At 46.1% G+C, this 14000-nt stretch overlaps 1 protein-coding gene across 8 annotated transcripts in view; it reads right to left on the bottom strand.

Moving 5' to 3' along the window:
- Positions 1–2733: 2733 nt before the first annotated feature.
- LOC126994128 (uncharacterized) overlaps positions 2734–14000 on the bottom strand; it is a 52327-nt gene continuing 41060 nt past the window's right edge. For 3 of the 8 annotated variants that reach the window (XM_050853374.1, XM_050853373.1, XM_050853371.1), the window contains one exon: positions 11709–12878. In XM_050853374.1, the coding sequence (XP_050709331.1) occupies positions 11709–12878 (1170 nt within the window). Of the gene's footprint in view, positions 2962–11653; positions 12879–14000 lie in introns of those variants that run through there. The other 5 variants (XR_007748820.1, XR_007748819.1, XM_050853375.1 and 2 more) reach the window with 3 other exon arrangements.

Genomic DNA, 14000 nt, shown 5'->3' with positions numbered 1-14000 from the left:
TCACCATGCAGAGGAACGCATCCCATGGAACGGTGCCACTTCTGCGGAACAAATTGTTCAAGAGTGTCGCATCTGTGGGGAGTGTTTGGACGCATGTGTGCTTACATTTCTTATCTTATATTTCAAATGAAAAACAGAAAATATTGTCTTACAAAAACCTTAGGCAGGGATAGTCTGTTGCACCTCAGAACAAGAAACGTTATGTAAGAAGTTGTCTGAACGACCACCTGTTTTAAAACTATATTTAAATGAAAGATATTAGAATGCTCTTGCCTGTATGCTTAGAAGGAAGTAGAAGAGGAAGAGGAAGTGATTGAAAGAGTAGATTGAGATAGACTTGTGAGAGAAAAGATGTAAAATCATAATTAAGAAAAAATGAGGGAAGAGAAAAAAATAGAAAAGATAAAAAGCAAAATTAGGAATAGGATAAAGAGGAAGAAGAAGAGCGTGAGGACTGGAAGGAAGTAGAAGAGGAAAAGGAAGAAGGAAAACGGAGAATCAAAAAAAGAAAATCAATGGGAAACCATTAAATTTGAGCAGAATGTAAAACGAAGAACGTCAGAAAAAAATAATAAAAATGAGGAGAATGAAAGACGAAAAAGGAAAAAAAAGGAAAAATTGCAAAAAACGATGAATAGAAAAAACTGAAAGATGAAAAATGAAAAAAAGATGAAAACGTAGAATTAAAACTGGGAGATAATTAACATAAGCAGGAGTAAATTTGAAGATAGTTGAGCGGAATAAAGAAGACTAGACAAAAAAAGAGAGAGAGAGATTTTCGGGCCCCGTGTTTTTACTCATCCGTCTTTATATTTTGTTTTTCAGCCTCATTCGTATATTTCTCGCCCTTTGTCTTCTCTCTCTTTTATCGTCTCTGTCTGTTTTGTTTTATGTGTCTTTCTGTTTTTATTGTTCTTGCCTTTCATCTTCCTCCTTCCTCCTATTTCAATTTTGTATGTTATTTTTGTTTTTACTAGAACTTCCTCGTTTTGCTTTCCTGCGTTTTTACATTCTCATAATATTAATCTTCCCAATTTCTACACATTTAAATACTCTCTTTTGTTTCTCTTCTTTCCCATTCGTGTTTATTTTTTCCTCCTTTTTATTGTTTTCTTCCAACTTTTTCTGTTTCTTTTCATATCCTCTTACTTTTTCATATATTCTAAGTCTTATTTCGCCTCTTATCCCTTCTCCCTACTCTGCCTTGCTTTAATTCTTCCATCGCCTTCCTCGTAACTTCCTTTTTGTATCCTCTACGTTCTTTGAGTTATAATCCCTTGACATTTTTTCTTCCACTTCCTTCTTCCGTTTTCTTGTTCATCTTTTTGTTTCCTTTTTGCAAGTCTTGTTTTTACTTCATCTAATATTTTTTCCTTTCTTTTTTTTCCGTCCTTCTTCTTTTCCTTCTTTTCTTCCTCTTATTCCTTCAAAACTCTCACTTACTCATACTTACTATTTCCATATTACTCCTTCTCCTCCTTTTTCCTGCCCACAAACTTTTCCTTCGATTTTGCATTCTGCTTTCATCATTTTCCTCCTATTCTCTTCCTTTTCTTCTGCAGTGGTGATGCCAGGAAGAAGGGGGATATGGTAGTCCTGGTGGTTGAAGTGCCTGCCATGATGGTTTTAATGGTCGTTATTCAAGTGGTGGGTGATTAGTAGTGGTGGTAGCGGCAGTGTTCCTGATAGTGTTATTAGTTGGAATGCTTATTTTGAGTTTAAGTCTACGGGTTTGTTATAACTTGTTTCAGTTACCATTCTCACATTGTGTGTGTGTGTGTGTGTGTGTGTGTGTGTGTGTGTGTGTGTGTGTGTATGTGTGTGTGTGTGTGTGTGTGTGTATGTGTAAAATTCACCGTGGCCTGATCGCGTCTTCCTTTTAGTGTCACATTTTTGCACAGCTCTCCTCCTTGCCCTTTTCGTGGTCTGACAGCCAATCACACAGCAGAGCCGCGTGTGGGATGCCAAGTTCCACTTCCCGTAAATATCGTCAAATTTAGCTGTGTTTTCCATGCATAAACAGGTCGAAGATACATAAGTGTGCACTATGTGGACGTATCTTTTAAAATTATTTTTCATTTGATTTTCGTCGACTTTGATTAAATCCAGTCAGTGAAGAAATAGAACGGGCAGACTGGTGTGTTGACATTGTCACTTGTGAGAGAGAGAGAGTTTGTGGGAGCTATTTTCAGGTAGATGGAAACAATTTTGTTAGCAAAATTTCAATATTTTGATTTATTGATGAAGGAGTTATTGGCAAGTCGGAGAACAGATTTGGCGATTCTTGGCATAAATGTTAAGACCATTTTTAGCAAAGTTCTAAGGCTCCGGCACTTTCTGTGAGCTGCCTCAATCGTTGATAGCACGCGAACAAGCGTGACTGAACCAGGGAATTTTTACATGATAAATGAATAACGCGGAATGTGTGGCTCCATCCCGATCTCACCTCCGTCACGCTCTGGGCACGCGTCTCAGACCTGGAAGCTATAATCATTCCGCAGAGAATGAGACAAAATAAAACTCAGGTCATCATACTGAGCTGAAGCATACTGGCAAAACATTCTAATACCTTTCATTTAAATATAGTTTTAAAACGGGTGGTCGTTCAGACAACTCCTTACATAACGTTTTTTGTTCTGAGGTGCAACACGACCCCTATCCCTGCCTAAGGTTTTTGTAAGACAATATTTTCTATTTTTCATTTGAAATATAAGATAAGAATGTAAGCACACATGCGTCCAAACACTCCCCACAGATGCGACACTCTTGAACAATTTGTTCCGCAGAAGTGGCACCGTTCCATGGGATGCGTTCCTCTGCATGGTGATTTTAGTCAGCTGGCGAGCCGTTCCTCTCAGTGTGATTGTGGTGCTTCTTGGCACTCCTCAGTCTCTGTTATCACCAGTCAGCGACAGTTACTGTTCAGCGGGTGTTTAGAAATGCACCCGGAGTGTACGTCACCTGTACAACGCTGAACATTTGAGTTTGATCACGACGCTGTGTACTCGCCCGGTGCTCACAGAAACTCGCCACCACTCGGCTTTGCGCCTCTCTTGGCACGACTTCTGCTGCTGGAGTTGGTGCCCCGATGTGTCTGCCCTCCGTAGAAATGCCTTGTTTCGTATCTTGGCGGGACGTGGCTGCTGGCGTTGTGCTGGCGTTGCTGTGAGTGGCGGCTGCTGGTGTAGTTGTGTGCAGCATACCAGCCACTGTTTTGCTGGAAGGAGTCGTTCCTCCGCTGTGCCGGCCTCTCGAGGTGCCGAGGTGCGCCACGCAGCGAGTTAGAGCGGATCTAACGGGCTGCTGGTGAGGCCTCGAGGTAAAGTTGGGAGGCTGAGTGACTTGGAGCGGCGCGGCGTATCTGAAGGTGTCGTGGCCACGGTACACCTCACGTTCCTTAACGGGGGCGCGGAGGTTACCAAGGTTGAAGGGCACGTGTCTTGGACAGGTGGACCGTGGCATCTTTTCTTTTTTCAGGATACCTTTAGGAGACTTCCCTTCAGTAGTGGTATTCATTTGTGCACAGCGAGCTGCTCCAACTGTTTGCTGGTGTAGTGTGTTGTGTTTCTTTACCGCGTCCTTTGCTGACCCTTTCTGTGGCTTCACTGTTCTCTCCTTTCGCCTGTCCAGCTCAGGACGAATGCTGGAGAGAGGGAAGCCATACCTGAAGTAGTCGTAGCCACAGTACAGCTCACGATCCTTGACGAAAGTGTTCAGGTTCTGGAAGTTAAAGCGCACACATTTATGAGCGGTGCTGGCCGTCTTTCCTTTCTTGAGGATCCCTGTGAGGTGTTGTGGCTCATTGATTTTGTTGGCTGAATCTGTTGCTTCCTCTGCTACTGTTTTCTGAGCCTCTGGTAGTTTGTTTACTGCTTCCTTTGGTGGCTCTTCCTGTGGCTCCACTGCTCTCTCCTTTAGGCTTTTCAGCTCAGGACGAATGCTGGAGAGAGGGAAGCCATACTTGCAGTAGTCGTAGGCACAGTACAGCTCACGAATTTTGACGAAAGTGTTCAGGTTTTGGAAGTTGAACCTGATAGTTTTCTTGACCGGTGTTTGAGATGCATCCCGCTGTTTGAAGCTGCTGATAAGGGGCATCTTTTCCGGTGGGCCGGTAACGGCCTTGCTCCTGCTGGAAGGAGCGTCCCCAGCCGTGCCTCGGTGCCCGGAGGGGAGCTGATCGTATACCTCCTTTATTTTCTCTCTCTTGACCATGTGCAGAGTAATTACGAGAGTTTGAACCCTCTTGCCATGGCTCTCCAATTGCGTGCAGTCTTTTTGTGAGACTGTTGTATCATCCACTGGCTTGTGGACCTTCTCTCTCTTCACCAAGTGGATTGTGATGATGAGAGTTTGACGCCTCTTGCCAGTGGCCTCCTTTTCGCCCTTTCCCACCACCCCATCAGCATCCAGCAGGGTGTCGGAGGGGATCTCCTCCACCACTGAGAGAGGCTGAGTAGCCTTCTTCAGGCAGACCAGGGCCTGTTGCCCTGCATCGGCCTGGGCACCCGCGTTCTCGGTTTCCTCGACGATGTCGTCAGGTTCCTCGGAGGGGCTGCGGCGCTTCCGCCTGGCGAAGAGCCAGCCGAAGCACCCGCAGCACCAAGACTTCTTCACTTGTTTTTGCTGAGTCATTTTAATGTAAATGAACAATCTTTAGCAGGAAAGTGAAGATTACCAACGTTGTCCTCTTCTGGGATGGCTTCTCCTCGTCGTGTGCCGCCTTGGCTACACCGACCACTGGCGGGGACGCTCAAAGAAAAGGCTGAGAGTGTAACGCTGGGGCGATGGGACGTAATGCAGGTGACGAAATGTTGCTGGAAGTAGTGCGCCCATCCCACACCCACGCCCTCATGCTCCTCCTGCCACCCACACCAACCCACACAACCCACTCCCTCATCCCTGGCCGAATGTTTGCTACCAGTATTACGCCATGTGCGCCCATCCCACACCCACGCCCTCATGCTCCTCCTGCCACCCACACCAACCCACACAACCCACTTCCTCATCCCTGGCCGAATGTTTGCTACCAGTATTACGCCATGTGCGCCCATCCCACACCCACGCCCTCATGCTCCTCCTGCCACCCACACCAACCCACACGACCCACTCCCTCATCCCTTGCCAAATGATTGCAACAAGTATTACGCCCATGCCAATGCCGCCCCCACGCCCTCATGCTCCTAGCTCCTTCTACTCACACCAACCCTCATAATTCATCCCCTCACCTTCACTTAAACCTGCCGGCGCCGCAACACATCTCGTCACCGAGAAGCCGCCGTGAGCTGGGACTGGCTGCATCGTGCCCACCTTACCCAATGAACCACTCGGCCGAAAATTCGTGCCACAAACCCAGCAAGAACTTCGTATTATTAATCTTACAAGAATAATAACGTCACACAAATATATTTCCCTTATATTGATTATTGGCAATGAAGGGAGGCGTACAAAATATTTTCAGTTACAAATATTTAGCTGCTGCAACAATACGATTTCTCGGGTAGTTTTTTTCTTCTGTATTTTCACAGATGACGCGTTTAGCGGCGTGAGGCTTTGTTAACTACTGGATCGTCCCGCCTTGCCCTCCAGGAGCCTTGGTGATGGATTTGTCTCTTGTTAGCATTGAACTACACACACACACACACACACACACACACACACACACACACACACACACACACACACACACACACACACACACACACACACAGGGGGTCTCTCTCTCTCTCTCTCTCTCTCTCTCTCTCTCTTCTTTTTTTGTCTAGTCTTCTTTTATTCCGCTCACCCATCTTCTAATTTACTCCTGCTTATGATCATTCTCTCCCAGTTTTAATTCTACGTTTTCATCTTTTTTTTCCTTTTTCATCTTCCACTCTTTTCTATTCAATGTTTTTTCCTTTCCTTTTTCCTCTTTTCTTACTTTTTTCTCCTTATTTTTATTGTTTTCGCTTTTTCTGACGGTCTTCGCTTAACATTCTGCTCACATTAAACTGTTTCCCATTGATTTTCCTTTTTTTGAGTCTCCGTTTTCCTTCTTCCTCTTCTTCTTCTAATTCCTTCTAATCATCACTCTCTTCTTCTTCCTCATTATCCTCTTCCTAATTTTGCTTTCTATCTTATCTTTATTTTCTTCCATCTCATTTCTTTCTTAACCCTTCAAGCGCGGGCTAGATTTTGCCGCGCCTGGCCTGCCACGCAGGCATTTTCACTCAAAAACACACCTCACTTCAACCTCAAGTATCTTCTCTCTTACTGAGCTAACGTTGCTGAATGAGGTATCATTGTAAAGTCCTTTTCCTTAGCTGTCCTTTGACGTTAATTTGAACACCATATAAGCATTGGTAGAACGAGTACAGAGTTATGAAGTAGGAACTATGAAGACATATTATTATAGAGATACCCACCTCTATTGTTCTTATTTTCTATTATTTAGCAATAAAATGCATCACTTTTTTACAGCTTCTGTGTACCATACCCATATAAAGCTCAAATTTTGTAATATTGTAAAAATCTGTGGTTAGCATTACTTGCTACACTTGGCAGTGAACCAAAATCCATGCTAGAATGCTGTACTTGCATTGTGTAACAAAAGGAATTATAAAAAAAAACAGAAAACAACACTACTAATATTTTTGAGATTACAAAGTGTAAGTTTTACGGTTCGCTACATACTTATTGTTGTGCCTCTCGCAACATTGTACACACTGGCTCAGGCGTTGCCAGGCTGCACCCTCCACGCCGAACGGCCACTGTATGACACATAACATTTGCATTTCATTTTTCTGCATCCAGCGTTTATTTATCATACCTATCACAAATATATACAGATAACATCATCGTGCATGTTAGAATGAAAAAAAAATGTTAGGATCAGGCGTATCCGTGGTGGTGGTCTCTGTAGCGGGGTCCACACTTGTGGCGGAGCTGACTGGTGAGGGCGATAAGGCAGTCCTGACAGGGCGTATATTTCTGACATGGCGTAGATCTTCATGTATGTTAGAATGAAAAAAATCCCCTTTCCCTTGTGAAAATGTTGAGGAGCATCACTAGAAGCACTGCTTTCATTGACAAAGCCATATCCATCACCATCACTACAGTAACTTAGAGTGGCATCGCTGTCACTACCAAGGATTGTGCTTGTGACAGTTTTATCTAACTCTGCTTCAATTTCGCTTTCTTCCAAGGCTTTCCTGATGTTTTTTATTGGTGTTGAGGTCAAAGGGCCCCATCTTGAGGATGGATTTGACTGGAAGGTGAGCGGAGCTGCGGGGTCTAGCGGACATCTTGTCAAAGCTAGCACAAGGCGTTAACTGACCACTGATAATGTAAGAGAGTGTTTGTGGGCATTGTAGGAAAGAAAACGGCATGTTTACTGTACTTGACGACAAACCAACCAAATCTGGCGGCGCGTTCATAAAAAATGCCATGTCCTATTGTGGACACCCGCGCTACGAGCCAACTCTCCGGCTGTCCACTATTGTGGACACCCGCGCTACGATCACACCCTACGGCTGTCCACTATTGTGGACAGCCGCGCTACGAGCCCACGCTCCGGCTGTCCACTATTGTGGACACCCGCGCTACAATCCCACCCTCCGGCTGTCCGCTATTGTGGACACCCGCGCTACAATCCCACGCTCCGGCTGTCCGCTATTGTGGACACCGCGCTACGAGCCCACCGGCTGTCCTATTGTGGACACCCGCGCTGAGCCCACGCTCCGGCTGTCCATTGTGGACACCCGCGCGACACGCCCACGCTCCGGCTGTCCACTATTGTGGACACCCGCGCTACGAGCCCACGCTCCGGCTGTCCACTATTGTGGACACCCGCGCTACGAGCCCACGCTCCGGCTGTCCACTATTGTGGACACCCGCGCTACGAGCCCACGCTCCGGCTGTCCACTATTGTGGACACCCGCGCTACGAGCCCACGCTCCGGCTGTCCACTATTGTGGACACCCGCGCTTTAAGGGTTAATTAATTAATGTTGCCCCTACACTTTTTCTTTCGCATGTCTATCTTTTCAATCCCCTCTTTTTCCTCCGCTTTCAGTCACTTCCTCTTCCTCTTCCTCTTCTACTTCCTTCCAGTCCTCACGCTCTTCTTCCTCCTCATTGTCCTACTCCAAATTTTCCTTTTAATCTTGTTTTTTCTTCTGTTTGTTTTCCCATTCATTCCTAATTTGGTCTACATCTTTTCTTTTTTCCAACCCCTCTTTCAGTTCCTCATTATCTCACTAAACTTTAACTCCCATGTTCTTTTCTTTCATCTCTCCCTCTTACTCCTCCTCCCCATCCATGTTTTTACTTTTCCGTCATTATATTTTGTTTTTCAGCCTCATTCGTATATTTCTCGCCCTTTGTCTTCTCTCTCTTTTATCGTCTCTGTCTGTTTTGTCTTACGTGTCTTTCTGTTTTTATTGTTCTTGCATTTCATCTTCCTCCTTCCTGTCATTTCACTTTTGTATATTATTTTTTTTACTTCTACTTCCTCGTTTTGCTTTCCTGCGTTTTTACATTCTCATAATATTAATCTTCCCAATTTCTACCCATTTAAATACTCTCTTTTTTCTCTTCTTTCCTCTTCGTGTTTATTTTTTCCTCCTTTTTATTGTTTTCTTCCAACTTTTTCTATTTCTTATCATATCCTCTTACTTTTTCATATATTCTAAGTCTTATTTCGCCTCTTATCCCTTCTCCCTACTCTGCCTTGCCTTAATTCTTCCATCGCCTTCCTCGTGACTCTCCTTTTTGTATCCTCTACGTTCTTTGAGTTATAATTCCTTGACATTTTCTCTTCCATTTCCTTCTTCCATTTTCTTGTTCATCTTCTTGTTTCGTGTTTGCATATTTTGTTTTCACCTCATCTAATATTTTTTCCTTTACTTTTATTTTCCGTCCCTTTACTTTCCCTTCTTTTCTTCCTCTTATTCCTTCAAAACTTTCACTTACTCATACTTATTATTTCCATATTACTCCTTCTCCTCCTTTTTCCTGCCCACAAACTTTTCCTTCGATTTTGCATTCTGCTTTCATCATTTTCCTCCTATTCTCTTCCTTTTCTTCTGCAGTGGTGATGCCAGGAAGAAGGGGGGGGGGGGGCGGATATGGTAGTCCTGGTGGTTGAAGTGCCTGCCATGATGGTGCTAATGGTCGTTATTCAAGTGGTGGGTGATTAGTAGTGGTGGTACCGGCAGTGTTCCTGATAGTGTTATTAGTTGGAATGCTTATTTTGAGTTTAAGTCTACGGGTTTGTTATACCATGTTTCAGCTACCATTCTTCCATTAAGAACATAAGAACATAAGAACGCAGGAGTCTGCAAGAGGCCGGTAGGCCTGTACGAGGCAGCTCCTTTGACCCTAAGCTCCCGTGTATCTAACCCCACCTAATATCGCTGTCCATGAATTTATCTAGTCTATTTTTGAATGTGACAATTGTATTGGCACTCACCACATGACTGCTAAGCCTATTCCACTCATCCACCACCCTATTAGTAAACCAATTTTTGCCTATGTCCCTGTTGAATCTGAATTTATCCAGTTTAAACCCATTACTTCGTGTCCTACCCGGTTCTCTTACCAACAAAACCTTATGGATATCTCCCTTAAAGCCCTTCATCCATTTATAAACCTCGATCATGTCTCCACGCACCCTTCGCCTTTCTAGAGAATGCAAGTTTAACTGTTTGAGTCTTTCCTCGTATGGCAAGTTTCTCAACCCCTGAATCATCTTAGTCATCCTCCTCTGCACCGATTCTAACATTTTGATATCCATTCTATAGTAGGGTGACCAGAACTGAACCGCATAGTCAAGATGAGGTCTAACTAATGCTAAATATAGTTTGAGGAAGACTTGGGGGCTTCTGTTGCTTACGCTCCTTGAAATAAATCCCAGTACCCTATTAGCTCGATTTCTAGCTTGAATGCATTGTGCCCTTGGACGGAGATCAGAGCTCACTAAGACCCCTAAATCCCTCTCGCACCCAGACCTACTTATGAGAGTGTCATTTAAGCAATAGTTATGTGAGGGTTGTTCCTACCTACACTCAGAATACTGCACTTCCCTACATTGAACTCCATCTGCCATTTATCCGCCCCGTCATATAATCTGTTGAGTTCACCTTGGAGAATACTAGCGTCCTGATCCGACTCAATTACTCTACCGATCTTGGTATCATCTGCAAATTTACTAACATCACTACTAATTCCTGTGTCTAAGTCATTGATATAAATAATAAACAAAAGTGGACCTAATACCGAACCTTGTGGGACCCCACTCGTAACACATCCCCAGTCAGATCTTTTACCATTGATTTGCACTCTTTGCTTCCTATTGCTGCTAAGCCACGCCTTGACCCAGTTCAAACTTTACCCTCTCCGTGAGCCTGTAATTTAAGCAACAGTCGTTGGTGAGGAACTTTGTCAAACGCTTTACTAAAATCAAGATAGATTACATCATAATTTTCATCTCTGTCAACCGCCTTGTGTGTGTGTGTGTGTGTGTGTGTGTGTGTGTGTGTGTGTGTGTGTGTGTAAAATTCACCGTGGCCTGATCGCGTTTTACGTTTAGTGTCAAATTTTTTAACAGCTCTCCTCCGCCCCGCCCTTCTCGTGGCCTGACAGCCAATCACACAGCAGAGCCGCGTGTGGGATGCCAGGTTCCACTTCCCGTAAAATTCGTCAATTTTATCTGTGTTTTCCATGCATAAAAAGGTCGAAGGTACATAAGTGTGTACTATGTGGACGTATTTTTTTTATTATTTTTTCATTTGATTTTGTTCGACTTTGATTAAATCCTGTCAGTGAAGAAATAGAACGACCAGACTGGTGTGTTGACATCGTCACTTGATGAGAGAGAGTTTTTTGGGAGCTATTTTCAGGTAAATGGAAACAATTTTGTTAGCAAAATTTCAATATTTTGATTTATTGATGAAGGAGTTATTGGCAAGTCGGAGAACAGATTTGGCACGATTCTTGGCATAAATGTTAAGACCATTTTTAGCAAAAGTTCTAAGGCTCCTGCACCTTCTGTGAGCTGCCTCAATCGTTGATAGCACGCGAACAAGCGTGACTGAACCAGGGAGTTTTGCCATGATAAATGAATAACGCGGAATGTGTGGCTCCATCCCGATCTCACCTCCGTCACGCTCTGGGCACGCGTCTCAGACCTGGAAGCTATAATCCTTCCGCAGAGAATGAGAGACAAAATAAAACTCAGGTCATCATACTGAGCTGAAGCATACTGGCAAGAGCATTCTAATACCTTTCATTTAAATATAGTTTTAAAACGGGTGGTCGTTCAGACAACTCCTTACATAACGTTTCTTGTTCTGAGGTGCAACACGACCCCACTATCCCTGCCTAAGGTTTTTTGTAAGACAATATTTTCTATTTTTTCATTTGAAATATAAGATAAGAAATGTAAGCACACATGCGTCCAAACACTCCCCACAGATGCGACACTCTTGAACAATTTGTTCCGCAGAAGTGGCACCGTTCCATGGGATGCGTTCCTCTGCATGGTGATTTTAGTCAGCTGGCGAGCCGTTCCTCTCAGTGTGATTGTGGTGCTTCTTGGCACTCCTCAGTCTCTGTTATCACCAGTCAGCGACAGTTACTGTTCAGCGGGTGTTGAAATGCACCGGAATGTACGTCACCTGTACGTCGCTGAACATTTGAGTTTGATCACGACGCTGTGTACTCGCCCGGTGCTCACAGAAACTCGCCACCACTCGGCTTTGCGCCTCTCTTGGCACGACTTCTGCTGCGGGAGTTGGTGCCCCGATGTGTCTGCCCTCCGTAGAAATGCCTTGTTTCGTATCTTGGCGGGACGTGGCTGCTGGCGTTGTGCTGGCGTTGCTGTGAGTGGCGGCTGCTGGTGTAGTTGTGTGCAGCATACCAGCCACTGTTTTGCTGGAAGGAGTCGTTCCTCCGCTGTGCCGGCCTCTCGAGGTGCCGAGGTGCGCCACGCAGCGAGTTAGAGGCGGATCTAACGGGCTGCTGGTGAGGCCTCGAGGTAAAGTTGGGAGGCTGAGTGACTTGGAGCGGCGCGGTGTATCTGAAGGTGTCGTGGCCACGGTACACCTCACGTTCCTTGACGGGGGCGCGGTGGTTACCAAGGTTGAAGGGCACATGTCTTGGACAGGTGGACCGTGGCATCTTTTCTTTCTTCAGGATACCTTTAGGAGACTTCCCTTCAGTAGTGGTATTCATTTGTGCACAGCGAGCTGCTCCAACTGTTTGCTGGTGTCGTGTGTTGTGTTTCTTTACCGCGTCCTTTGCTGGCCCTTTCTGTGGCTTCACTGTTCTTTCCTTTTGCCTGTCCAGCTCAGGACGAATGCTGTAGAGAGGGAAGCCATACCTGAAGTAGTCGTAGCCACAATACAGTTCACGATCCTTGACGAAAGTGTTCAGGTTCTGGAAGTTAAAGCGCACACATTTATGAGCGGTGCTGGCCGTCTTTCCTTTCTTGAGGATCCCTGTGAGGTGTTGTGGCTCATTGATTTTGTTGGCTGAATCTGTTGCTTCCTCTGCTACTGTTTTCTGAGCCTCTGGTAGTTTGTTTATTGCTTCCTTTGCTGGCTCTTCCTGTGGCTCCACTGCTCTCTCCTTTAGGCTTTTCAGCTCAGGACGAATGCTGGAGAGAGGGAAGCCATACTTGCAGTAGTCGTAGGCACAGTACAGCTCACGAATTTTGACGAAAGTGTTCAGGTTTTGGAAGTTGAACCTGATAGTTTTCTTGACCGGGGTTTGAGATGCATCCCGCTGTTTGAAGCTGCTGATAAGGGGCATCTTTTCCGGTGGGCCGGTAACGGCCTTGCTCCTGCTGGAAGGAGCGTCCCCAGCCGTGCCTTGGTGCCCGGAGGGGAGCTGATCGTATACCTCCTTTATTTTCTCTCTCTTGACCATGTGCAGAGTAATTACGAGAGTTTGAACCCTCTTGCCATGGCTCTCCAATTGCGTGCAGTCTTTTTGTGAGACTGTTGTATCATCCACTGGCTTGTGGACCTTCTCTCTCTTCACCAAGTGGATTGTGATGATGAGAGTTTGACGCCTCTTGCCAGTGGCCTCCTTTTCGCCCTTTCCCACCACCCCATCAGCATCCAGCAGGGTGTCGGAGGGGATCTCCTCCTCCACCACTGAGAGAGGCTGAGTAGCCTTCTTCAGGCAGACCAGGGCCTGTTGCCCTGCATCGGCCTGGGCACCCGCGTTCTCGGTTTCCTCGACGATGTCGTCAGGTTCCTCGGAGGGGCTGCGGCGCTTCCGCCTGGCGAAGAGCCAGCCGAAGCACCCGCAGCACCAAGACTTCTTCACTTGTTTTTGCTGAGTCATTTTAATGTAAATGAACAATCTTTAGCAGGAACGTGCAGGTCATCAACGTTGTCCTCTTCTGGGATGGCTTCTCCTCGTCGTGTGCCGCCTTGGCTACACCGACCACTGGCGGGGACGCTCAAAGAAAAGGCTGAGAGTGTAACGCTGGGGCGATGGGACGTAATGCAGGTGACGAAATGTTGCTGGAAGTAGTGCGCCCATCCCACACCCACGCCCTCATGCTCCTCCTGCCACCCACACCAACCCACACAACCCACTCCCTCATCCCTGGCCGAATGATTGCAACAAGTATTACGCCCATGCCAATCCCGCCCCCACGCCCTCATGCTCCTCCTGCCACCCACACCAACCCTCACAACCCACTTCCTCATCCCTGGCCGAATGATTGCAACAAGTATTACGCCCATGCCAATCCCGCCCCCACACCCTCATGCTCCTCCTGCCACCCACACCAACCCACACAACCCACTCCCTCATCCCTGGCCGAATGTTTGCTACCAGTATTACGCCATGTGCGCCCATCCCACACCCACGCCCTCATGCTCCTCCTGCCACCCACACCAACCCACACGACCCACTCCCTCATCCCTTGCCAAATGATTGCAACAAGTATTACGCCCATGCCAATCCCGCCCCACGCCTCCTGCCACCCACCAACCCCCACAACCCACT

Source organism: Eriocheir sinensis, unplaced genomic scaffold, assembly GCF_024679095.1.
Source record: "Eriocheir sinensis breed Jianghai 21 unplaced genomic scaffold, ASM2467909v1 Scaffold725, whole genome shotgun sequence".
In the NCBI taxonomy this organism is placed as follows: domain Eukaryota; kingdom Metazoa; phylum Arthropoda; class Malacostraca; order Decapoda; family Varunidae; genus Eriocheir; species Eriocheir sinensis.
Note: the sequence above shows the minus strand (reverse complement) of the source record. Positions and strands in the feature narration are given on the sequence as shown.